Source organism: Myxocyprinus asiaticus, chromosome 2 (assembly GCF_019703515.2).
Source record: "Myxocyprinus asiaticus isolate MX2 ecotype Aquarium Trade chromosome 2, UBuf_Myxa_2, whole genome shotgun sequence".
Classification (NCBI taxonomy): Eukaryota; Metazoa; Chordata; class Actinopteri; order Cypriniformes; family Catostomidae; genus Myxocyprinus; species Myxocyprinus asiaticus.
In genome coordinates, this window is record NC_059345.1 from 52,500,037 (window position 1) to 52,523,898 (window position 23,862).

At 42.9% G+C, this 23,862-nt stretch overlaps 1 protein-coding gene across 2 annotated transcripts in view; it reads right to left on the reverse strand.

Annotated features, from left to right (window-relative positions):
- The window catches only part of LOC127452104 (collagen alpha-5(IV) chain-like), a 100,786-nt gene that overhangs the window by 13,287 nt on the left and 63,637 nt on the right, over positions 1 to 23,862 (reverse strand). For both annotated transcript variants that reach the window (XM_051717321.1, XM_051717311.1), the window contains exons 24-39: positions 22,031 to 22,222; positions 21,760 to 21,928; positions 21,549 to 21,641; positions 21,327 to 21,431; positions 21,005 to 21,102; positions 20,591 to 20,741; positions 20,317 to 20,430; positions 17,252 to 17,419; positions 17,042 to 17,131; positions 16,804 to 16,950; positions 12,388 to 12,486; positions 7,291 to 7,380; positions 7,066 to 7,205; positions 5,056 to 5,362; positions 1,670 to 1,720; positions 1,398 to 1,583 (exon numbers count right to left, since the gene is read on the reverse strand). In XM_051717321.1, coding sequence (XP_051573281.1) covers positions 1,398 to 1,583; positions 1,670 to 1,720; positions 5,056 to 5,362; positions 7,066 to 7,205; positions 7,291 to 7,380; positions 12,388 to 12,486; positions 16,804 to 16,950; positions 17,042 to 17,131; positions 17,252 to 17,419; positions 20,317 to 20,430; positions 20,591 to 20,741; positions 21,005 to 21,102; positions 21,327 to 21,431; positions 21,549 to 21,641; positions 21,760 to 21,928; positions 22,031 to 22,222 — 2,200 coding nt within the window. The remainder of the gene's footprint in view (positions 1 to 1,397; positions 1,584 to 1,669; positions 1,721 to 5,055; positions 5,363 to 7,065; positions 7,206 to 7,290; positions 7,381 to 12,387; positions 12,487 to 16,803; positions 16,951 to 17,041; positions 17,132 to 17,251; positions 17,420 to 20,316; positions 20,431 to 20,590; positions 20,742 to 21,004; positions 21,103 to 21,326; positions 21,432 to 21,548; positions 21,642 to 21,759; positions 21,929 to 22,030; positions 22,223 to 23,862) is intronic.

Below are 23,862 nucleotides of genomic sequence, written 5' to 3' on the forward strand. Positions count from 1 at the left end.
ATTGCTGGAGAGAAGGGAGGGGGTGGAAGTGAAGACACACAAGGGTGACAGATGAACAAGTAAAAGTGGAGGAGCAATGTAGACACTGTGTGTAATCCTCCTGGGGCCTCAGCTGGGCATCTGTGAAACACTGACTGCACAAAGCCTCTGCATGCATGCAGACAGTCCACCTCTCTCTAACTCACAGACACACCAGCACTTCTGCACTTATGTGTAAACACAAAATTGGGAAAGAGAGTGGTGGAAATAGAAGATGTTTTGCAGTGAATGGAATACAAATAGTGTGCCTAGTGCTCTTTGATTTGAGAGTCAGTGTAGTGGTGCATAGTGGCATAATCACGATTGCTTGTGCAACATCCCATGCAAATCAGTCAAATAAAAAAAAAAATGCTCACTCAATGCATGTATACCCTCTGGTTCACAATCACAATACTAAATTTGCCGTTTTGAAATATTACGGGTATGCAGACAGGCCATTATTTGGTTTTTATTTATTGGAATGACAATTTGTTTTTTGCATTAGTGTTCAGATAAGTGGGCCGTAAGTGGGTCTAATTTTAAAAATGTTTAAAGGAATATTTCGGTTAAGCGTAATGGACAGCATTTTTGGCATAATGTTGAATACCACAAAATAAATTTTGGACTTTCGTAAAAATGCAAAAATTTAGATTACAGTGAGGCACTAACAATGGAAGTGAATGGGGCCAATTTTTGGAGGGTTTAAAGGCAGAAATGTGAAGATGATAATTTTATAAAAACACAGTAATTCTTCTGTTAAAACTCATGTATTATTTGAGCTGTAAATTTGTTTAAATCATCATTTTTACAATTGTTTTAGGGTTTGTTGACATTACATTGCCATTGCAACAAAGTTGTAAAATTGGCTACAACTTTACACAGAAAAGGTTAATATGCGATTTTATCACACTAAAATCATATTACAATGCATAGCATTTATGTCTTGTAGCTATACTTTTGAAATAGTGAGTATTTCAACATTTACAGATTGGCCCCATTCACTTCCATTGAGTGCCTCACTGTAACACAGATTTGAGCTTTTTTAAAGAAAGGAGGGGCAAGTCAATATAAATGTTTGTGGTAATTGATATTATGCCTAAAATGCTGTCGATTGAGCTTAACTTGTATTGAACCCAGAATATTCCTTTAAAGCATCTGTTTGGATAATCAGTTTATTGAATGTATTAATAATTAATTTATTTAGTGTTTGTTATTTGTTTTAAGGTCATTATTTGTTTCCAAATCAGATATTCTGCTTCCAACACACCCGATTTAAACATATATGAACGTAATAACAAAATATCAGCTTGATATCATTACTATGTCTTTGTAAAATCCAGAGGGTAGAGCTGGCAAAAAGGATGAGATGTTTAACTTACCGGTTCTTCCAGGAGGACCAGGTGGGCCTTGGTTACCTTTAGGCCCCTGCACAGGCAGACCTGGAGGGCCAGGTGGCCCTACAGGACCAGATTGTCCTGGCAACCCAGGGAATCCTGCCTCACCCTTTGGACCAGGAAATCCAGGACTACCGGGAGAACCAGGAAAGCCAGGGTCTCCTTTAGGACCTGTAATTTGTCAAAGAAAAAAAGTAATGAGAAATTTGGCAGCATTCTTCTAGTGTTAAAAGAGATAAATTAAGAAATGTCTTTACCTGGTGACCCGGGGAAACCAGGTGGACCTGGCCCACCAAGACCTGGAGCACCTGGGTAAAAAGTTAAAAAGAAATGAACGTAGGTACATTTACTACACTGACTATATTAAAAGGTATACGTCATATCTCTTCCAGGCGGCTCACTATAATCTAATGGCTGGCCATTTAGGTCACGAGAACACGCTGAACCGAATAATGGCCCGTTTTTTTGTCCGGGCATTCACGGGGACGTTTGCAATTGGTGTGCGGCATGCCGTGAATGTCAGATGGTGAATCCACCGTCCACCCCAAAAGTGCCATTGTGCCCTCTACCGCTGATTGAGGTCCCTTTCAAAAGAACTGGCATGGACCTCGTCGGGCCATTAGAATGGACTGCATGCGGGCATTGCTTTGTATTAGTTCTGTTGGACTATGCAACACGATATCCGGAAGCAGTGCCCCTGCGCAACATCTCAGCACATAGTGTTGTGGAGGCACTCTTCAGAATAATCTCTCGAGTGGGGATTCCAAAAGAAATCCTCACTGATCAAGGCACTACATTTACGTCAAATACACTACGAATTGTTAAGTATTAAATTGATTCGCACCAGTGTTTACCACCCACAAACAGATGGGTTGGTGGAACGATTTAATAAAACCTTAAAAAATATGATTCGTACTTTTGTACAAGAGGACACTAGGAATTGGGATAAGTGGCTTGAACCCCTGTTATTTGCAGTACGAGAGGTCCTACAAGCCTCCACAGGATATTCCCCATTCGAGCTGCTGTATGGGCGTCGGCCGCACGGCATGCTCGACATCATGCGAGAAGCTTGGGAGGAGGGACCTTCGAACAGTAAAAATAAAATTCAATACGTTCTTGATCTTAGAGCAAAACTCCACACTTTGGGTCGATTAACACAGGAGAATTTGCTCCAAGCTCAGGAAGGTCAAAACCGGCTGTATGACAGGGCACTCGACTACAGGAATTCGCACCGGGAGATAAAGTGCTTGTATTGCTGCCCACCTCCAGCTCTAAATTACTCGCCAAGTGGCAACGGCCCTTTGAGGTTACACGATGAGTCGGAGATCTCGATTATGAGGTTAGGTGAACAGACGGGCAGGGCACGTTAAATTTATCACATTAACCTCTTAAAATCATGGAGGGAGGTGGTCCCTGTGGCTTTGGTGATGGTAGTTCCAGAGAGGGCGGAGCTCGGGCCAGAGGTGACTCTCAAACCAAATTCATTCACCCCGGTCCCGTATGGAGACCACCTCTCGCCGTCGCAGCTCACAGACATGCCCAAGTTGCAAGCGGAATTTGCGGACGTGTTCTCACCTCTCTCTGTCACACGAACCTCAAAGAACATCATATCGAGACCACCCTTGGGGTGGTGGTTCGTAGCCGCCCCTATCGCCTTCCTGAACACAAGAAAAGGGTTGTTCAGGAAGAATTGTTGGCAATGCTCGAGATGGGCGTAATAGAAGAGTTGCACAGCGATCTGGCCAGCCAGGTGGTTCTGGTACCTAAGAGCGATGGGACGGTCCGGCTCAGTGTAGACTATTGCAAAGTGAAGGCGGTGTCCAAATTTGACACATACCCAATGCCTCGGATTGACGAATTGCTTGATCGGTTGGGTGCGGCTAAATTTTATTCGACATTGGACTTATTGGCAGATCCCTTTAACTCCAATCTCCCGAGAAAAAAATGGCTTTTTCCACACCGTACAGCTTACACCAATTTGTGACTCTTCCGTTTGTTCAGGGCCCCGGCCATGTTTCAGCGTCTCATGGACAAAATTCTCAGACCACAAACAGCATATGCCACCGCACATTTAGATGATATTATTATTTATAGTAATGACTGGCACATACAACATCTGAGAGTTATCCTGAGGTCGCTGCGACGGGCAGGACTCACAGCCAACATGAAGAAGTGCACAATTGGGCAGGTGGAAGTTCGGTATCTGGGGTTCCACTTGGGTCACGGGCTGGTGCGAACCCAGGCTAACATAACCGCAGCGATCGTGACCTGCCCGAGGCCCAAGACCAAAAAGGAGGTAAGACAGTTTCTGGGGCTTGCTGGCTACTAGTTACTACTGGCCTAGTTACTCTGATGTCACCAACCCGTTGAATGATCTTATTAGAAAGGGGGCCCCCGATCCGGTTCAGTGGACAGAGTCGTGCCAACAGGCTTTCCTGAAAGTAAAATCTGCACTTTGTGGGGGGCTGCTTTTCCATGCTCCTAATTTATCTCTCCCCTTTATTTTGCAGACAGATGCATCCAACAGGGGGCTGGGGGCGGTGCTCTCGCAGGAGGTGGGGGGGAGGAACGGCTAGTGTTCATAAGTTGTAAGCTCTCCTTGAGGGAGACGAAGTACAGCACCATCAAAAAGGAGTGTCATGTGATCATGTGGGCGGTCCTCACCCTCCGCTACTACCTGCTGGGCAGGCCTTCACCCTCTGCTCAGATCATGCCCCACTCCAATGGCTCCACCGCATGAAAGATATCAATGCGCAGATCACCTGTTGGTAACTGGCACTTCAGCAGTTTAAATTTGAGATGATCCACAGACCGGGGGCGCAAATGGCTGTAGCGGACTTTCTGTCCAGAAATGGCGGGGGGAGTTGGCAGGCCGGATGTTGCCCTGGCCAGATGTTGCCCCGGCGTGAGTCGGGTGGTGGGGGTATGTGGTGATGGGGGTGTGGTCAGTATCTGTCTGTGGGAGAGCTGTAAGACTCGTCACCAGAGCTGTTATTATCTCTAACACCTGTGTCTTGTTATAGTGATGGCAGAGTGAGACCTAAAAGGCAGACGGACGCAGCAGTAGCGAGAGAGAGAAACAAGAGAGACTGGTCCTGCATCTGTAGCAGTATGACGCGTTTGTGTGTTTATGTGGCTACTAACAGCCCTTTTTGTTTACGTTTTTTTGAGTGACGCTGAAGAGTAATAAAATACTCACATTGACAGTTTGCTGCCTCCTGACTCCTCCATTGCTCAACTTACGACCTTGTTACAAACACATTAAATATAACTGCATTTAAGATGTAATGCCAGGGTGTTTCCTTTAAAGAGCTCTGGCTCCACTTATTCCACAACGAGAGTGCTTCTGTACTGACTTATTTGGTATTTTTGTATAATTCCCTCATACTTTGCGATCTATATCACCTGAAGCTGTTTGGAAAGTTTAGAGTTCATCTGGACTGTGAGCTGTGTAATTCTTCCTCTGCAGTGCTGCTCTCGTGCGTCATCATTAGAGTTTAATGTGATTTCATGTTAAATGACATCAAACGACTATTCGACAACAAAACATTTTGTCAACAATTTTTTATTGTCAACGTTGTCAATAATTGATTGCATGTGACAATTTCAGCATATACTCCCCACTGATCAAAGACAGACTAACCTGGTTCACCCTTTTGTCCTGCAGGCCCTGGGATGCCATCGCGACCAGCAAGACCTTTATCACCAGGAATGCCAGTTGGTCCAGATCGGCCAGGATCTCCTGGCCTACCAGGAGCTCCATTAAGACCAGGAGGGCCTGGAACTCCATCCAAACCTTTAGGGCCAGGAATGCCAGGTGCACCTTGGAATCCTGGGAGTCCTGGGTCACCCTTGGGTCCAGTGCTGCCAGTCAACCCCGAAGGTCCTGGAACACCAGGTTGGCCTTTCAGCCCTGGCATTCCAGGGGACCCTGGAATTCCAGGTTCACCCTGGGAATTTAATAGCAAACCAGTCAATATATTATAAGCTTAGTCAAACAAATTATCACATGCAAAATGTATTGTTTCATTAAAGGGTCATGAAACCCCAAAACGTAAACAGATGTGTACAGGTTGCACATCACTGAAAACAATGATAGCACTCATTATGTTTATTGTTAAGTTGTTAATTATTCATTTTATTGAGCCATTTTGTACTTCCGGTTTCAAAACAAAAGTTGAATCAACGTCACAAAAATGAGGCAGCACACATGTATGTTAGTGTTTCTCCACATTATTCACGAGAAGGAACACTTCCATCCAATCACAGCACTGCCTGCATGAGCTCACATTACAGCCACAGTGGAGAATTCAAACTCATGGATGTAACTATTGTTCTGCAGGTGCGAGACTTCAACAGCACTCGGGGAACAGACATGGGAGCGGACTTTTTCACTAAACACCGTGGTCAGATCAAAATTGCTCCACAAAACGCACCGCAATCCATTACCAGACCAGCGTGAACATTTCTTGGCTGCAGTTGTGCTAGTCGCGCTTCAAACACGCTGTTTATTAGGGAGGGCTGTTACGAGCGCTGATACCATCGCTTATTCTCCGTGTAGGATCACGGATTTGATAAGATTGAAATCACACGTCAGAATGGACCACAGTCCATAACTGCACCGAAGCGAGCATGTTTGCTGGCCAGCTGCTTTTGCGCTCCAAACATGAAGCAGCTGTGTATTGCAAGTGTATTTGGGGAGGCTGTTTTGTTTAGATGGCGCCAATTGCATCCTCTCATATGATGCCAATTCTCATCTGATCATAACAGGATAACACAATAGCTTGTTAAAAAAACATAAGACAATGATGAAAACCGAAAACTCATGTCAAAGTTATGCTAACTCTGTTTTTGATCTACTTCACATCAAGTTTCCGGGATTTACGCCAACATAGTTTACAGGTGGTATGTCGTCATGACAATGGAGTTTAAATTCTGGATAACTTGATACAGACAAGGTTAGTGAGCGATTTTATCACACTAGAGTCATGTTAGAACATATTATGCTTTAGTGTTTTGGTTATACTTTTAAAAACAGTGTGTAATTAATGTTTCGTTTATCAGACCCGTTTATTTTCATTGTATTGGCCTTACTGCACGCATTTATTTTCTTAAGAAAAAGAAAGATGAGTGGAAATTATTTTCTGTGGCAATAATAATTATGCCACAAATGCTGTCAATAGAGTTTAACTTGTATTAAACCCAAAACAATCCTTGTTAGAAAAAATATCTATAAATTATTGTAAAGTCTTAAGGCAGTGCTGGTTTTGATGGTAATATCTCTGAGTGCTGTTCTCACTTCATTCTCAAAAGTTTGAAAAAAAGATAAAAATCTTTTTGCAGATTTGGAAACTGTTCACACTTTTGTCCCATGATTAATATACAGCCCCAACCTCTGTTGTTTTTATCTCCACTCATAATGTGAGGTTCAGCCATCTCTATTGAGGGTATGTTATTGAAAGTAGCTCTTGACCCCCTTCCATTTCCCTCTTCACGCCACAATACCCATCCCACATATTTACATATTTCCCTGCCCACTTCAAGAGTTGCTTTTCAGTCTGAGGTGTGAAAAATTGGGGCTGAACAAGGGGACTTTCATGACCCTATAAAACCAAGTCAGTGTTCACACAGGCCGGAAATAATTTGTTCTTACCTTAGGCCCAGGATTTCCTGGTAAACCATATCCTGCTGAGCCAGGATCACCTTTGGGTCCCGGGAAGCCTGGTGCTCCTGGTGATCCAGGCTGGCCAGTTCGGCCAGATTGGCCAGGGTTTCCCTTCACTCCAGGAACTCCTATAACAAGAAGACTGGCTCAGTCTAGCTTCAAGGTTTCAAATGTTTTTTTTAGCATTGATCTTTGTAGGAATGAGGAGCTGACCTGGGAATCCCATCTCACCCATGCTACCCTTCAGTCCTGGCACTCCTGGGGACCCTGGATTTCCTGGAAGACCAGGATCACCTTTGGGGCCTACACATTAAGACAGAAATTAATGAACAAACAATCAAACAAACACTTATTCACTAATCTATATACTTAACAATTTTGGTAATGCAAAGACATTAACAGTGCACAAACAAAACAACAAAGATCTAAAAGAATTGATATAATCCAAAAATTCAGTATGTTGGGCATTTCCCCTAAAATGGTTTACAATAGGGTTAATTACCTTAAACGCATCCTATTTATATATGAGATTATTTACTTCATCCACAACATATTGGTAATAAGTTATATCTGACAACTAAGCGAACAGGTGAATTTGAAATAAAGTTACGTGCTAGTCATAATGCATGACTTGAGTTGTAAATACGCTGTTTCCGTAAAACACACACTACACACAATGTAATATCCTAAACTGGCTAAAACATGAAATGGATTACAGTTATGACAATTAAGCATAAAGTATTCAGAATATAGTCACTTCTAAAAAAGTAGCTAATAATTCAGTATATTCATTATATTCTATTATTTTAGGAGCTCAGGTTTTCACAACAAGGACAGTTTGATATGTGTTTAAATTATAAATATGCATACATATTTCTAGATGTTAGAACATTGGAATAAAGATTGATCTGTTAAAGTCTGACACATTTTTGATGAAATACTGACTAAATTGAAAGGATATTTTTGTCAAAAGTCTAAAACTATGCCCTATTTTAAGGCCTTAAGCACAGTGTTATGCAATACGTCATACGTGCAAAGTCTGAAGGCATGGCCATGAAGATTTCGTATTGTCGTGCAAGCATAGGCAAAGTATTTGAGCTGATTTATACTTCTGCATTGAACCAACGCTGCAGTGATTTGCATTTATGGTTCTGCGTTGGTGTGTCTGCATCGTTCTGTGAGTACACAGCCTAGTGCTAGTATATTGAGAATATGCCTTTATTTCGAAGTAATAATATATTTCATGAATAAACAAAAGTGATGCAATTTGTGGATTAAAAAATATTTCTTAAATTACTGTAACATTAAAAATGAGTTCATCAAAGTATGTAATCATATTGAGATTTATATTATTTATTACACAAGTTGTCTGCCATGCAGAGAGAAAATAAATCAGGCATTTACTGTATTCTTGCTCTTTCGCTTGAATAACAATACATAAATATTTTGACATACTTTTGACGCTCTGGGCTGATAAAAATTAATTAATAACTACTCACTTGATCGACACATAATGGGAGTTGTTTTAAAGCTTAAAAGCTGGAATTAGCACAAAGCATATAGGCAATATAACCAACTCTAAACAGGTGCTTTTTAATTTGCTGACTAATTAGAAGTGTTCCGTCCAAAACCTCATGAAATATGATTATTTATTGTACATCATACTGTCAAACATATGGTCAAAACATCCTACGGATCAGAAAGTTCTTGAGTAGAGTCACTCACATAACGAATATATCTCAAGTAATAGCTCTGAGAAAAAAGCAGTTTATAAGTTGGAAACCGATGGATCTTTTTGTCACATTTTCACTTGTAACTTCATGAAACATAAACAGAATAAAAAACAGCAGATGTTCAGATTAAAACAATACTCACAAGTCCAACTACAACGTGATATTATGCAAAATAATCTTGGAGAACATGTGACGCTACTTCAGATATCTTTTTGTCATCCTTGGGGACGGTTACAAAGTAGACCAATCACAGCAGTTGAGGTCTGCATCCTGCAAGAGTATTAAAAGACACGCCCACTACAAGACATGCCTACTACAAGGCATGCCTACAACAAGTTATGCCCCCTTTAAATAACAGTCAAAATGCTTGAGTCTTGCAACAGCTTGATGTCACGTTCATTCAGTGTTTGTTGTGTTTATTTGAGTCCCACAGCAACCCTACACCTACACCTATCCCTACCCCTAAACCAAAGCCTAACAGCAAACAGTTTGTAAAATTATTAAATATACCGCAACTTAAAAGTTCTATTAAATACAATCATATCGCCGTATCAGTAGATGGCAACATTGAGGAAAAATGTGATGAAAATGAAGAGGAGAAGAAGCTAGCTATAAAATATGCTAAGCTAATAGGCTAACTGTCTAGCTTGTGAGGTAACTGAAGAAAATGTGTAAACTCCTCATGGTCGCGATTAGTGGTTCTCGCTCTCATTGGGGTGCGTGGTAAGTTGTGCGTGGATCGCGGAGAGTAGCATGAGCCTCCACTTGCTGGGAGTCTCCACGGTGTCATGCACAACGAGCCACGTGATAAGAAGCGCGGATTGACTGAGACTTGTCCTCCGCCACCCGGACTGAGGTGAGTAACCGCGCCACCACGAGGACCTTTTTAAATTAAATTAATATGATATGTGACATATAATTTAAAGTTATTCTTTGTCATATTTACAGTTGAAGTCTACATACACCTTAGCCAAATACATTTAAACTCAGTTTTTTACAATTCCTGAAATTTAATCGTAGAAAACTTTCCCTGTATTAGGTCAGTTAGGGTCACTACTTTATTTTAAGAATGTGAAATGTCAGAATAATAGTAGGGAGAATGATTTATTTCAGCTTTTATTTCTTTCATCACATTCCCAGTGGGTCAGAAGTTTACGTACACTTTGTTAGTATTTGGTAACATTGCCTTTAAATTGTTTAACTTGGGTCAACTTGGGTAGCCTTCCACAAACTTCTCACAATAAGTTGCTAGAATTTTCCTTCCTCATGATGCCATCTATTTTGTGAAGTGCACCAGTCCCTCCTGCAGCAAAGCACCCCCACAACATGATGCTGCCACCCCCATGCTTCACAGTTGGAATGGAGTTCTTTGGCTTGCAAGCCTCACCATTTTCCTCCAAACATAACAATGGTCGTTATGGCCAAACAGTTCCATTTTTGTTTCATTAGACCAGAGAACATTTCTCTAAAAAGTAAGATCTTTGTCCCCCTGTGCACTTGCAAACTGTAGTCTGGCTTATTTATGGCAGTTTTGGAGCAGTGGCTTCTTCCTTGCTGAGCAGCCTTTCGGGTTATATCGAAATAGGACTCGTTTTTACTGTGGATATAGATACTTGTCTACCTGTTTCCTCCAGCATCTTCACAAGGTCCTTTGCTGTTGTTCTGGGACTGATTGCACTTTTCGCACCAAACTACGTTCATCTCTAGGAGACAGAATGCGTCTCCTTCATGAGTGGTATGATGGCTGCGTGGTCTCATGGTGTTTACACTTGCGTACTATTGTTATACAGATGAACGTGGTACCTTCAGGCATTTGGAAATTGCTCCCAAGGATGAACCAGACTTGTGGAGGTCCACAATGTTTTTTTATGAGGTTTTGGCTGATTTCTTTTGATTTTCCCATGATGTCAAGCAAAGAGGCACTGAGTTTGAAGGTAGGCTTTAAAATATATCCACAGGTACACCTCCAATTTAGTACACCTCCTATCAGAAACTAATTGGCTAATTGTCTAAAGGCCTGACATAATTTTCTGAAATTTTGCAAGCTGCTTAAAGGCACAGTTAACTTGGTGTATGTCAACTTATGACCAACTGGATTTGTGATATAGTCAATTAAAAGTGAAACAATCTGTCTGTAAACAATTGTTGGAAAAATTACTCGTGTCATGCACAAAGTAGATGTCCTAAACGACTTGCCAAAACTATAGTTTGCTAATATTAACTCTGTGGAGTGGTTAAAAAATTTGTTTTAATGATTTCAACCTAAGTGTATGTAAACTTCTGACTTCAACTGTACACAGTCAAGACAACATAAATCGTAAAACGATTGCATTGGATTTTCAAACTTATTTTAGCGAATATGATCGCTTTATGATCCAAGGGGGGCGTTACTTGGAGTGGGCGTGTCATGTAGTGGGTGTTACTTGTCCTCTTGCAGGACGCAGAAAGATACACTTGATGCCATAAACGGCGTAGCTTTACGTAGCCAACACTGTAGGTTCGATGCAGAAGTATAAATCGGCCTCTATGATGCCTACAGACTAAAGTTTACGCTGCATCAGAGAACGCAGCGAATTTATAGATTTCAACAGGGTTGGTGTTTTGGAAGTACGGAGGGGGAAAATGCAAAGGTTTGTGATAGAGATGCTCCGTCATGCAACCTAAAGTTGAGAACATAAAATTTTAGCTGTTGCTACAACCCACTCTAGCATGCGTTGACCAATGAGAATCTCGGAAAAGCGGGACTCGCTACGCTGTGAAATCGAAAGAACATGAAGGACAAACTCATACATGCGCTGTATTCATTCCCTGTACTTTATTATGTTTCTCTGCCATGCTACAAAGACATTTATTGTAGAGGGAGAGCTTGGAGAAATGTTTCACATTTACTGGTACATTGTCAAAAAGTTAGATTTTAGATAGTTATCTCTATCCTTGATAGCCACTGGATTGTCACTAGTTTTCAAACTAAACCGCCTCTTTTCCTGTGTGGTACATGACATCCTAACAGACCTTTCACATTCCAATGCGTCAAATGCTCCGTCAGAGCTTTCCCTAGTGTGCAGGCATTAGTGGGTTGGTGAAATAGCGCATGGAAAGTGTGAATGGGTTTGGTCAAGTGCAATTAAAATTATATGGTTCTTATCCGGTTATTGCGGTGTCTGCATCCTATTATATACAGTATATTCCATTCCCTGTCAAGCAACATCGATATAAATGAAGACAGCCCATTCATAAGAATCCCTAAACTGCAAATGCTGGAACTGAGTTCAGACTTTGCACCGAGAATAGATAGTTCTCAGACATCTTAGCGCGAATACCTATGTCTTATAAAAATAGCAAATTGCGATTTGTGCCAGTACACTTACAGATAGCACAAGCACTCCCGCCTATGCCCACTTGCATACTGCACTGGCACGAAAATTGCTTTTCGAATTAGCACTCTAACGAAAATTGTAGCGCACAGTCATTGCGCACAGCGCAGCTCCTAACGTGGTCGCAAAAAAAGAGCTCTATGACTAAAACCAAAAAACTGTGTAAAAATTAACACAGTACTTGTCAGATTTGTATGCTTTACCTGGTGGTCCTGGTAGCCCTGGCTGTCCATCTTGCCCAGGAAAGCCAGGATCTCCACGGAGACCAGAAATACCCTTTGCTCCTGGTGGTCCACTCAAACCTTTTTGACAAAGAAAGAGAGTCATAAAATAACCAAAATATATACTGAGATTGAAAGGGTCCATTTGTTAAACTAAAGATCTGCTAAGGCATGCTTCCTTTGGGGGAAGTTAATTGAGAAAAAAAGCACATATCCTTCATTACATTTACATTCATGCTCTTATCGAAGAGAACTTATTAGATATTTTGCATTTGTGATTAATACTTATACAGGGAAGTAAACCACAAGTCACATAAACCTCAAGTTACAATAAGAACACAAATACAAATGCAAACAATGGCAATTGCAGATGAAGTGGTAGATACAAGTCAAGTCCTAAAATAAGTTAACAGGTTAGAACTACAAAATGGCAGAGAAAATGGTGTACTAATATAGTTGCAATTTTGTTTAGTGGTAAAGAAAAGTATCAGTGACAGAGGAGCTAATGACTGCAGACCTTAAAATAAAAATTGATTCTTGGAACTATAGTTAGGCCGAAACAGTTATCTGGTTGTAAGATAACTTGAGCATCAATAAGGAGTTTGTATAAACAGAGGTAAAGGAGCGGCTGATGGCAAAGGAAAGGTACGGGAAACACTGGGCTCTGGGAAGAGACTGATAAGATAAAGATTGTCAGTCTAGGATAGATAAGATGGAATGATTCTAAAAGGAAAGTTGTCTGGCCAAATCTTTTGTTTTCTTCACCATTCCTGTGAATATACCTAAAAAGGTCATGAGCTGGTTGTAAGACTGTGGGAAAGGACAGCAACATGCTGAAAAAATCAGTATAGCTGGCCACCAAGCATATGTTGTGTTCCCTATCTGCCACTCACTCGAAGTTGTGTCGATGTAGTGACACTAGGGGTCACTCTTGGGAGCCCGAGACACCTCTGGTCTTTGATATTTGCATACCACTCCCCCGGACATACGGGTATAAAAGGAGCTGGTATGCAACCATTCATTCAGATTTTCTCTTCGGAGCCGAACGGTCGATGTTTACTGTGCTGACTGTTCATTCACCTCTGCTGGATCTGACGGCGCATTTCAGCGGCTTCTCCCTCCTCTGCACTTGTGCACTGCAGAGAACGCCCCTGGGCGCTTCGGCAGAAATAAGAGAGTATATTTCTCTAAAAGAGTATATTTCTCTAAAAGAGCAGCACACACGGAATGTCTTTTTAAAGACGCGTCTTTTTAAAGATGCCTTTCCGTTTGTGTGTTATTCCTGGTTGCGGTCGTTATCTCTCAACTTCTGATGGTCACGATCGCTGTCTTTCATGTCTGGACGCGACCCACTTGGAGACAGCATTCGTGGATGGATCATGTACTCGTTGCGAGAACATGACCATGGGAATGTTGCGGTCGCGGCTTGCTTTCATAAGAAAGCAAGCCACCCCAGCGGCTCCCCGCCTCGGTCCTTCTACCTACGGGTATGAGGCCAGCGCGGCTAGCACTGGGGGTGATTTGGGGACCCCATTGGGATGACCTCCGCCGGGTATCCCCCCACGGACCTCCCAATCCCCAGCACGCTCATCTGCCCCGGCTGGGCTTCCGGATGAGTCTGCCGGCTCGTCTCACGGCGAGTTCGACCTCTTCGGAGCCCGCGAAGCTGATGAGCTCTCGAGCGCAGCATCGGAGAACGGGCTCATCCAGTCGGACGTGGAAGCCTCAGCTGGGCTCCCCCCCTCGGGTACGGTCGCCCAGTCACAGGCTGACGCAGAAATGACGGACATGCTTTCCTGGGCAGCCGCAAGCGTCGGGCTAGAATGGAACCCTCTGCTCTCCCCTGAACCCTCGCGGCTCAATGACTGGTTCCTGGGCTCGCGGCGCCGCTCACAGCCATGCCCTGCTCCAGTTCCTTTCTTCCTAGAAGTGCACGAGGAGCTGACAAGGTCGTGGGAGGCACCTTTTACTGCCTGGTCTCGATCTTTCAGCTCCCCCGCCCTCACTACCCTCGATGGTGGGGCGGCCAGGGGCTATTCAGCGATTCCCCCGGTGGAAAAGGCGCTCACGGTGCACCTATGCCCGCAGAGTGCTGCCACCTGGCGCGGGCGCCCAAAGCTCCCGTCCAAGGCATGTAGGTTTATGTTGTCCCTGACGACCCAAGCCTACAGTGCCGCTGGACAAGCTGCCTCCGCCCTGCACGCCATGGCTCTCCTGCAAGTCCACCAAGCCAAGGCGCTAAAGGAACTGCACGAGGGTAGTTAGAGCCTGTCCCTCCAGCCGAGATGAAGAAGGGGTTTTACAGCCCCTGTAAAAAGGTGGTGGGTTGCAGCCAATCTTGGACCTGCGAGTACTGAACCGGGCTTTACACAGACTCCCGTTCAAGATGCTGATGCAAAAACGCATTCTAGCATGCGTCCGGCATCAAGATTAGTTCGCGCCGGTAGACCTGAAGGATGTGTACTTCCACGTCTCGATTCTACCTTGATACAGACCCTTCCTGCGGTTTGAATTCGAGAGTTGGGTGTATCGGAACAAGGTCCTCCCTTTCGGCCTGTCCTTGTCCCCTCGCGTCTTCACGAAAGTCGCAGAGGCAGCCCTTGCCCCGCTAAGGGAAGTGGGCATTTGCATCCTCAACTATCTCGATGATTGGCTAATCCTAGCTCACGCTCGGGATGTATTGTGTGCACACAGGGACCTGGTGCTCTCGCACTTCAGCCGACTAGGGCTTCAGGTCAACTGGGAAAAGAGCAAGCTCTTCCCGGTTCAGAGCATCTCTTTTCTCGGCCTGGAGTTGGACTCAGTCTCGTTGACGGCATGTCGATCTGTCACCGCCTATTCAGCCCTTGGACCGACCTCACATTTCTACGGCAGGCGTTCCCCTAGAGCAGGTCTCCAGGCATGTCGTGGTTACGACGCGCTGTCACGGCAGGTTACCCTCAGGGGAGAGTGGAGACTCCACCCTCAGGTGGTCCAGCTGATTTGGAGTCGATTCGGGCAGGCACAGGTAGACTTGTTTGCCTCCCAAGAATCCTCCGAGACCGAGGCACCTCTCGGTATAGACGCACTGGCAAACAGCTGGCCCCCTGGACTTCTGGCAGGTCGTCCTGGTAGCACCCTACTGGCCCACCCAGATGTGGTTCTCAGACCTCACGCTCCTCGCGACCGCCCCCCCCAGCGAATTCCCCTGAGGAAGGACCTTCTTTCTCCATGTCTGGCCCCTGGACGGGACGCGGAAGACTTAAGCAGCCTACCACCCGTGGTGGTAGACACGATCACTCAGGCTAGGGCCCCCTCTACGAGGTGCCTGTATGCCTTTAAGTGGTGTCTGTTCGCTAAGTGGTGTTCTTCCCGATGCTAAGACCCCCAGAGATGCACAGTCGGATCGGCACTTTCCGACATATATCTTCCGCTAATTCGTTTCCCTGTTGGTAAACTGTGTCTTCCTTGGGCAGAGGCCCCTCTGCCCCAGTCACCATGCTCGTAGAAACTCCTCCCCCGTAGTGTAGGACCTACCATGGGACTTCTCCACATGACATACTTCCGACAAAGCTCGGCAAGACCATCTGACGTATTTCCACTCAAAATACCCCCCCCCCCAAAAAAAGAGGATAAGAGGCCACAACTGGGCTAGCCTGTCTCTATCTTTTGGGCAGTCAACTTGTCCCCAAAGGGCCGTTCAACACTCATAACAGCGTTGGGGGATGTTACGTGTTGGCCTGGTGCGCTAGCTACGAGGCACACAGTGGTCTGCCCGTCACACACCGCCAGTTCACGTAACACAATTCAGCCAGTTGCGGCGTTTCATATAGGGACCCCTAAAGTCACTACATCGACACAACGTCGAGTGAGTGACAGATAGGGAACGTCCTGGTTACTTGCGTAACCTCCGTTTCCTGATGGAGGGAACGAGACATTGTGTCCCTCCTGCCACAATGCTGAACTACCCACTGAAATGGCTGGGACCTTGTCTCGGCTCCTCAGCACAAAACCTAAATGAGTGGTTGCATAACAGCTCCTTTTACACCCGTATGTCCGGGGGAGTGGTATGCAAATACCACTCGCCAATTTTCATTGGCCTTTTATCAAAGACCAGAGGTGTCTCGGGCTCCCAAGAGTGACCCCTAGTGTCACTACATCAAGACAACGTCTCATTCCCTCCATCAGGGAATGGAGGTTACGCAAGTAACCAGGACATTTTGGATGCTGATCGGCTGCATCAGACAGACCATGCGGGCTGCCCCGCTTCACCAGCTAAGTTTAACTGGTGAACAGCATGGCTCGGTTGGTCCACCAGAACCAAACCAGCCCTGGCCACTATAAAGCAGCCCTGACCACCATGATGATATAACCATAGGAGGGTAGAGTTCAAGGTAGCAGCTAACAGGATTGGCTCACCTGGAATTCCGGGTTCTCCTTTTTGTCCCTTATTTGCGACTGAAGATATAATTTGGCCAGGTGGGCCTGGAAGGCCTGGATCACCTCTGTCTCCCTTTGATCCTTCGAAACCTGGGCTACCTTGTCGTCCTGGGACACCATCATCTCCTAATGGGGCAAAGAGCAAATAATATTTCACTCTACCAAGGACATTTCAGAAACTGTTTGAAAGATTTGAGCTGAAGTAAAGGCAGCAGACCTTTTGGTCCTGGAAAGCCTGATCTTCCAGGGTTGCCGGGGACACCTGCAGGTCCTGGCATCCCCATGGCACCCATGTCCCCTTTAGGTCCTGCATTAATTACATAGCATTAGAGGAGAGAGTACAGGATTTAGTTTGGGATACAGTCGAAGTCAAAAGTGCAGATAATATCAGATGATATTTCTGAGCTGAATTACAGAATCATAATACCAGGCAGTCCAGGTTGGCCATCTTGACCAGGTACTCCTGGACTCCCAGGTGGGCCAATTGAGCCAGGAGGTCCAGAGAGTCCAGGGCTTCCTCTGTCACCTTGCAGTCCTGGAATACTCGGACCAGTGGGGCCACGGTCTCCCTTCTCTCCATTCAAACCAGGGACTCCTGGTAAAGAGAACACAACAATGACGTTAACATTGAATCACACTTACAATACAATATAATCATTTTAACTTATACTTTTACATAACCATAACAGGGGTGCTAACATCGGTTTTTGACAATGCTAAAAGGGATAGTTCACCTTACAATGAAAAGTCTGTCATCATTTACACACCCACATGTTGTTCCAAACTCTCATGATTTTCTTTCTTCTGTGGAATACAAAAGGAGATGTTAGGCAGAATGTTAGGCTCAGTCACCATTCACTTTCATTATGTGGGAAAAAAAGATGCAATGAAAGTGAATGGTGACTGAGACTAACATTCTGCCTACATCTCCTTTTGTGTTCCATGGAAGAAAATAAATCATAGAGATCTGGCACAACAAGAGGGTGAGAAAATGATGAAACAATTGTCATTTTTGGGTGAACTATCCCAAAAAAAAATAATGGATTTGTATGTTCTCGTGGACTGTAGCTTGTGATTTCTCAAGTTCCTCTGGCCTCATTATTATCTGAACCATATTTTAGTCTTGAAGGTCATTGAATTTTTACCATCAAAAAACTAAACAAAAACAAAAAAACAGAAGTTATAGGCTAGTTGTAAAAGGCCAGGGTTTATAAAAAAAACCCTTGCCGATACATAATATCCTCAAAATCTTTTTTGGGCTATATTTTTTCTTATTCAAGGCATCCCATTCATGTATTGTAAGCAAAATCATTTTGTATGCAAATTTAAAAGTTCGAGATCATACTTTTAAAGGGATAGTTCTCCTGAAAACGAAAATTCTCTCATCATTTAAGGCCTGTTCACACCAAAACCATGACGATTTTGCGAGACGAACCTCTGACGGAAGGTCTATTCACAGTCAGTGAAAAATTATTTCACCCCTGTACAGTAGGCGGCGATGTTGCTATTCTACAAACATTTATAACAGTCTCCTGCTGGCACCTTTAGCTGTTACAGATTAATATATTGAATGCTGTTAAAGCATTTATTTACCTTCTTTGGCATAACTGTTTCATTATGTTCTTTCCATGGTCAAGTCAAGTCTTTTTTATTTGTATAGCGCTTTTCACAGCACACTTTGTTTCAAAGCAGCTTTACAGGAAATCATGCATTGAAAAAAAAAAAAGAAATGAAATATCTATAAATTCTTAGAGTCATCATTGTGTAGTTTGATTAAATATGATTATAAAGTGTGTATAAAAATAAATAATTAAATAATAATTGTAATTAGAACCCCAGTGAGCAAGCCAAAGGCGACTGTGGCAAAGAACACAAAACTCCATAAGATGTTGGTGTTGATGCATTTTGAGGAGTATATAATCTGTTTTTTTATAAGAGTGAAATAAGTAAAGAGCACAATTGCATATTTATTTGCACTTGTATTTTGCTATGAGTATTCAAAACAGACTCTCTTTTTATAATGTCTGGATTGATGCCTGGATAATTTGACACAAGGTACAGTGATACAAATACACATGGAATAACATTCATTAAGAATAACAGTAGGCTATAGTATAAAATAGGATGCATAATATTAAAAATAATCTAAAAGAAAACACTGGCTCAAGATCTTTTCTTTATTTAAATTATTGCAATACTTTGTTATATTGTCCTTGCAATAACAAAAGAATTGCAGAACCTCGGTGCTATTTTGAATGCCATGAGAATATAACAAGCACAGAGTTATACATATTAATTATGTACATTAAGACAAAACACCATAAGCAGACTTTCATAAGCAGAATGGGTTTATATTTGCAGTACAAAGGGTTCATGAACTGCAACTATTTAATTTTAGGTATATAATTTTTGGTGTGTGTACCAGCTGCATGTCCAATGCGGTGTTTTCCAATTGATTAGCGCCACCAACACGCTGGATTAAACAGCTGCGTCAACTCTGGAAAAATTACAAAAAGCTCTAATCTCAATGGTCAGTCAGTTTTCATCGCAGTCCGAAGAAATAAAAATCGGAACGCTCTCCGTAAAAAAAAAAAACTTCAGATTGTCAGTGGACAATTTGTCAGACTCGGTTTGAATAGCACCATCAGAATCCATTTCTCCTGTTAAAAAGCTTGTTTGGAATGAACAGTCGCATCGAAAAAAATGTGTGGTGTGAACAGGCCTTTACTCACCATCATGCTATCCCAGATGTGTATGGCTTTCTTTCTTCTGCTGAACACAAATGAAGATTTTTAGAAGTATATCTCAGCTCTGTAGGTCCACACAATGCAAGTGAATGGGTACCAAAATTCATGTTTAAAAAGCACATAAATGCAATATAAAAGTAATCCAAATGACTCCAGTGGTTTTTATCTATGTCTTCAGAAGTAATATGATATGAGTGGGTGAGAAACAGATCAATATTTAAGTCCTTTTTTTCTATAAAATATTCTCCCAGTAGGCGGCCATATGCACGAAGAATGCTAATCGCAAAAAATAAAAGAAGAAGAATGTGAAAGTAAAAGTGAAGATTTATAGTAAAAAAGGACTTAAATATGGATCTGTTACTGTTATGGATTTCTTTTATACAACCTTTATGTCCTGTTGGAGCTTCAAAATTTTGGTCACCATTCACTTGCATTGTATGGACCTACAGAGCTGAGATATTCTTCTAAAAATCTTTGTTTGTGTTCTGCAGAAGAAAGAAAGTCATACACATCTGGTATGGCATGAAGGTCAGTAAATGATGAGAATTTTCATTTTTGGGTGAACTGTCCCTTTAAGTGTTTGTGGTTGCATCCTAAGACTAGAAATAAACATAAGCATATCTCTAATCCACACACTAACTTTAAGATCAATTCTTTGTGGTCTCACATTTCATAAATCTTTGAATCGTGTTCTTATAAGTGTGTATATGTCTACACAGTATTTCTAAAACAATTTCAGGCATACCAGGAGTTCCCATAGGGCCAGGTGCTCCAGGAGGACCAGGGGGGCCCTGAAGGCCAAAGGCAGGGGGCCCTGGGGGGCCACGAGGACCAGGACCACCAGGAAAACCAGGATCACCTAAATGCAAATGCAAAGTCTTAGGCAACTCATTGTATTCATTCATATAGTATTGCAACTTAATATTAGTATCATAGCAAGGGCATTTGTATCCCAGTGCAGCTTTAAGCAATACTATTGAATCTCTCTCTCTCTGTTTAGACATGAAATTATTCTCTACCTTTAGTTCCAGGGGCACCGTCAAGACCTGGTCGCCCTGGTGCACCAGGGTTTCCAGGGAAACCAGGATCACCTTTAGGCCCGGATGCACCTTTACTGCCTGGGAATCCTGAAGGACCTGAAGGGCCCGGTAAACCAAAGCCAGGTTCTCCCTATAGAGACAAAGACACTCATTAGAACACTTTAAGATCAATTTTAACTGCCTTCTCTCAAACATTGCAAAAAATAATTTTCATAGTCAGTATTTTTGTCTAGTTTTTCTTGTTTTTAGCATAAAACTCACTATATTTTATTAGACAGAAATACTGATTAAGAGATTGATTTTTTTGCATTGCAAATGTTAATGTGAGGAAGTCTGTATGTTTACTGCTGAAGTGTATCATTATCTTATATTATATTGTGTAATGTTTCATACTTTGGATCCAGGTAATCCAGGCTGACCAGGGAGTCCATCCAAACCTGGCCGTCCAGGAATGCCAGGCCCACCAGGGGAACCAGCAATACCAGGAAATCCTGGAGAATATGGTCATATAGGTATGGACAAAACTGTTCCTCACAACCCAAGTAAAACTCAATACATATTGATATAATACATGTGCCGACTGATATATCGGCCAGACCCATCGGCCAGTATTTGGACATTTTGAGATCTGCAGACAGCTTTGTAAATGTACAATGCTAAATGAATAAATGTAAATGTAATACTACATGTGACATACTGCTGTCATACATTATACCTTTAGCACCAGGGGGTCCTGGCAAGCCAAAACCAGGAAGACCAGGCTCTCCTTTGGTTCCAGGGATACCTGGGAAACCAGCTTGTCCAGGTGGGCCTGGGTTACCTGTACAGATAAGGGACCAGACTCTGTTGAACTTCAGAATTCTCAAATTGTTCCATATGCATTCAAACTACTCAGTGTAAGTTTTAGAAGTGTAGTTGACAGTTCTTTCCTCTTTACCTGGACTTCCTGGCAAACCAGGATCTCCATCACGACCCTGGGGTCCACGTTCACCCTTCTCTGACACAGCTAGCCCAGGTTCACCTTTCTGACCTACCATTCAGACCAATAATGAGATGATGTAATTTCTACAATATACGAAAACAGCAATATCAAATCCATCAGTTATCCCTACACTCTGGATAAAAAACAGGCAATAGTTGCTTCTTACCTGGTACTCCAGGAGCCCCTGGTCTTCCTGAAACGCCCTGGATACCTTTCTCTCCAGAGGGTCCCTGAGGACCAAATCCTGGGGAACCAGGCAGACCCCTGTCTCCTGGAGGACCCGTCAAGCCAGGATCACCAGGGGGACCTTGTGTGCCTTTCAACAGTGCAGAACCCTGTAAGTGACAAGCAAAGTCAGGGTTAAAATAACTGACTGGAGTGCACACAAACAATGGTCAAATAAGTGATGCAGTGGAATCTGAAAAATGAACACTCACAGGTGGTCCTCTGAGGCCAGGGGGACCGGGAACTCCATCACGACCAGGTCTTCCGTCCAGTCCTGGCAGTCCAGGAGGGCCAGGAAAGCCTGTGTCTCCCTTTTCCCCTTTCACACCCGGAACGGGGATGGCATCACCTGGGTCACCCTTCTCTCCAGGGAATCCAGGGGGACCCTGAGGTCCTTGTGTGCCCTAAAGGGTAATTATATCACTAGTATTAATATATGCAGTGACCAGAAAAAGTATGTGAACCCTTTGGAATTTCCTGCATTTATGTATAAATTTGTCTTAAAATCTGGTTTGATCCTTATCTATGTTACAATATTGAACAAACACAATCTGTTTTAACTAATAACACACAAATTATTGTATTGTTCTTGTACATATTGAATACATCATTCACAGTGTAGGTTGGAAAAAGTATGTAAACTCCTAGGCTAATGATGTCTTCAAAAGCTAATTAGAGTCAGGAGTTGGCAAACCTGGCATCCAATTAATGAAACGAGATTGGAGTTGAGGGTTAGAGCTACTTTCACTAATAACAAGCACTCAAACATTTTGAGTTTGCTATTCACAAGAAGCATCTACTGGCATGGAGCATGCCTCGCAAAAAAGAGATCTTAGAAGACCTACGATCAAGAATTGTTGCCTTACATAATGCTGGAAAAGGTTACAAAGTTATCTTGAAGAGCTTAGATATTCATCTGTCCAAAGTTAGACAAATTGTTTATAAATGGAGATGATTTATTACTGAGGCTACTCTCCCTAGAAGTGGCCATCTAGCCAAGATGACTCAAAGGACACACCGCAGAATGATCAATGAGGTAAAAAAAAGAACCAGAGAGTGATAGCTAAAGACTTGAAGGAATCATTGGAACTGGTTAACATCTATGTTCACGAGTCTACTATATGGAAAACAATAAACAGGGATGGTGTCCATGGCAGGACACCATGAAGGAAGCCGCAGCTTTCCAACAAAAACATTGCTGCGCACCTGAAGTTTGCCAAAGGCCACTTGACACTCCACAATGCTACTGGTAAAATGTTTTGTGGACTGATGAATAACACGCAGCTCTAAGTATGGCATAAAATGGGCACTGCATAACAACATGAAAACAGCATCCCAACTGTGAAGTACGGTGGAGGGAGCATCATGATTTGGGGCTGCTTTGCTGCTTCGTGGCCTGGAACGCTTGTCTTAATTGAGGGAAAAATTAATTCCCACGTTTATCAAGATATCCTACAGGATAATGTCAGGGTGGTTGTGTGCCAGCTGAAGCTTTGTAGAAATTGGATAATACAACAGGACAATGACCCTACTACAGTAAATCTACCACAGAATGGCTTCATCCACTTTTTGGAGTGGCCCAGTCAGATCCCAGACCATAACCCAATAGAGATGTTGTAAAATGACCTTAAAAGAACAGTTCACACCAGACATCCTAAGAATATGTCTGAAATGAAGCAGTACTGTAAGGAAGAATGGTCCAAAATTCCTTCTGATTGCTTTGCAGGTCTAATCCGCAACTACCGGAAACGCTTGGTTGAGGTTGTTGCTGCCAAAGAAGGATCGGCCAGATATTAACTCCAAGGGTTCACTTATTTTTTCCACAGCACTGTGAATGGTTAATGGGATGTGTTCGGTAAAGACATGAAAGATTAAAACTGTTCGTGTGTTGTTAGGTTAAGCACATTGTGTTTGTCTATACTTGTGACTTTGATGAAGCTGAGATCACATTTTATGACCAATTAATGCAGAAAACCAGCTAATTCCAAAGGGTTCACATATATTTTCTTGCCACTGTTAACATCACATGTAGGGTACCAAGACT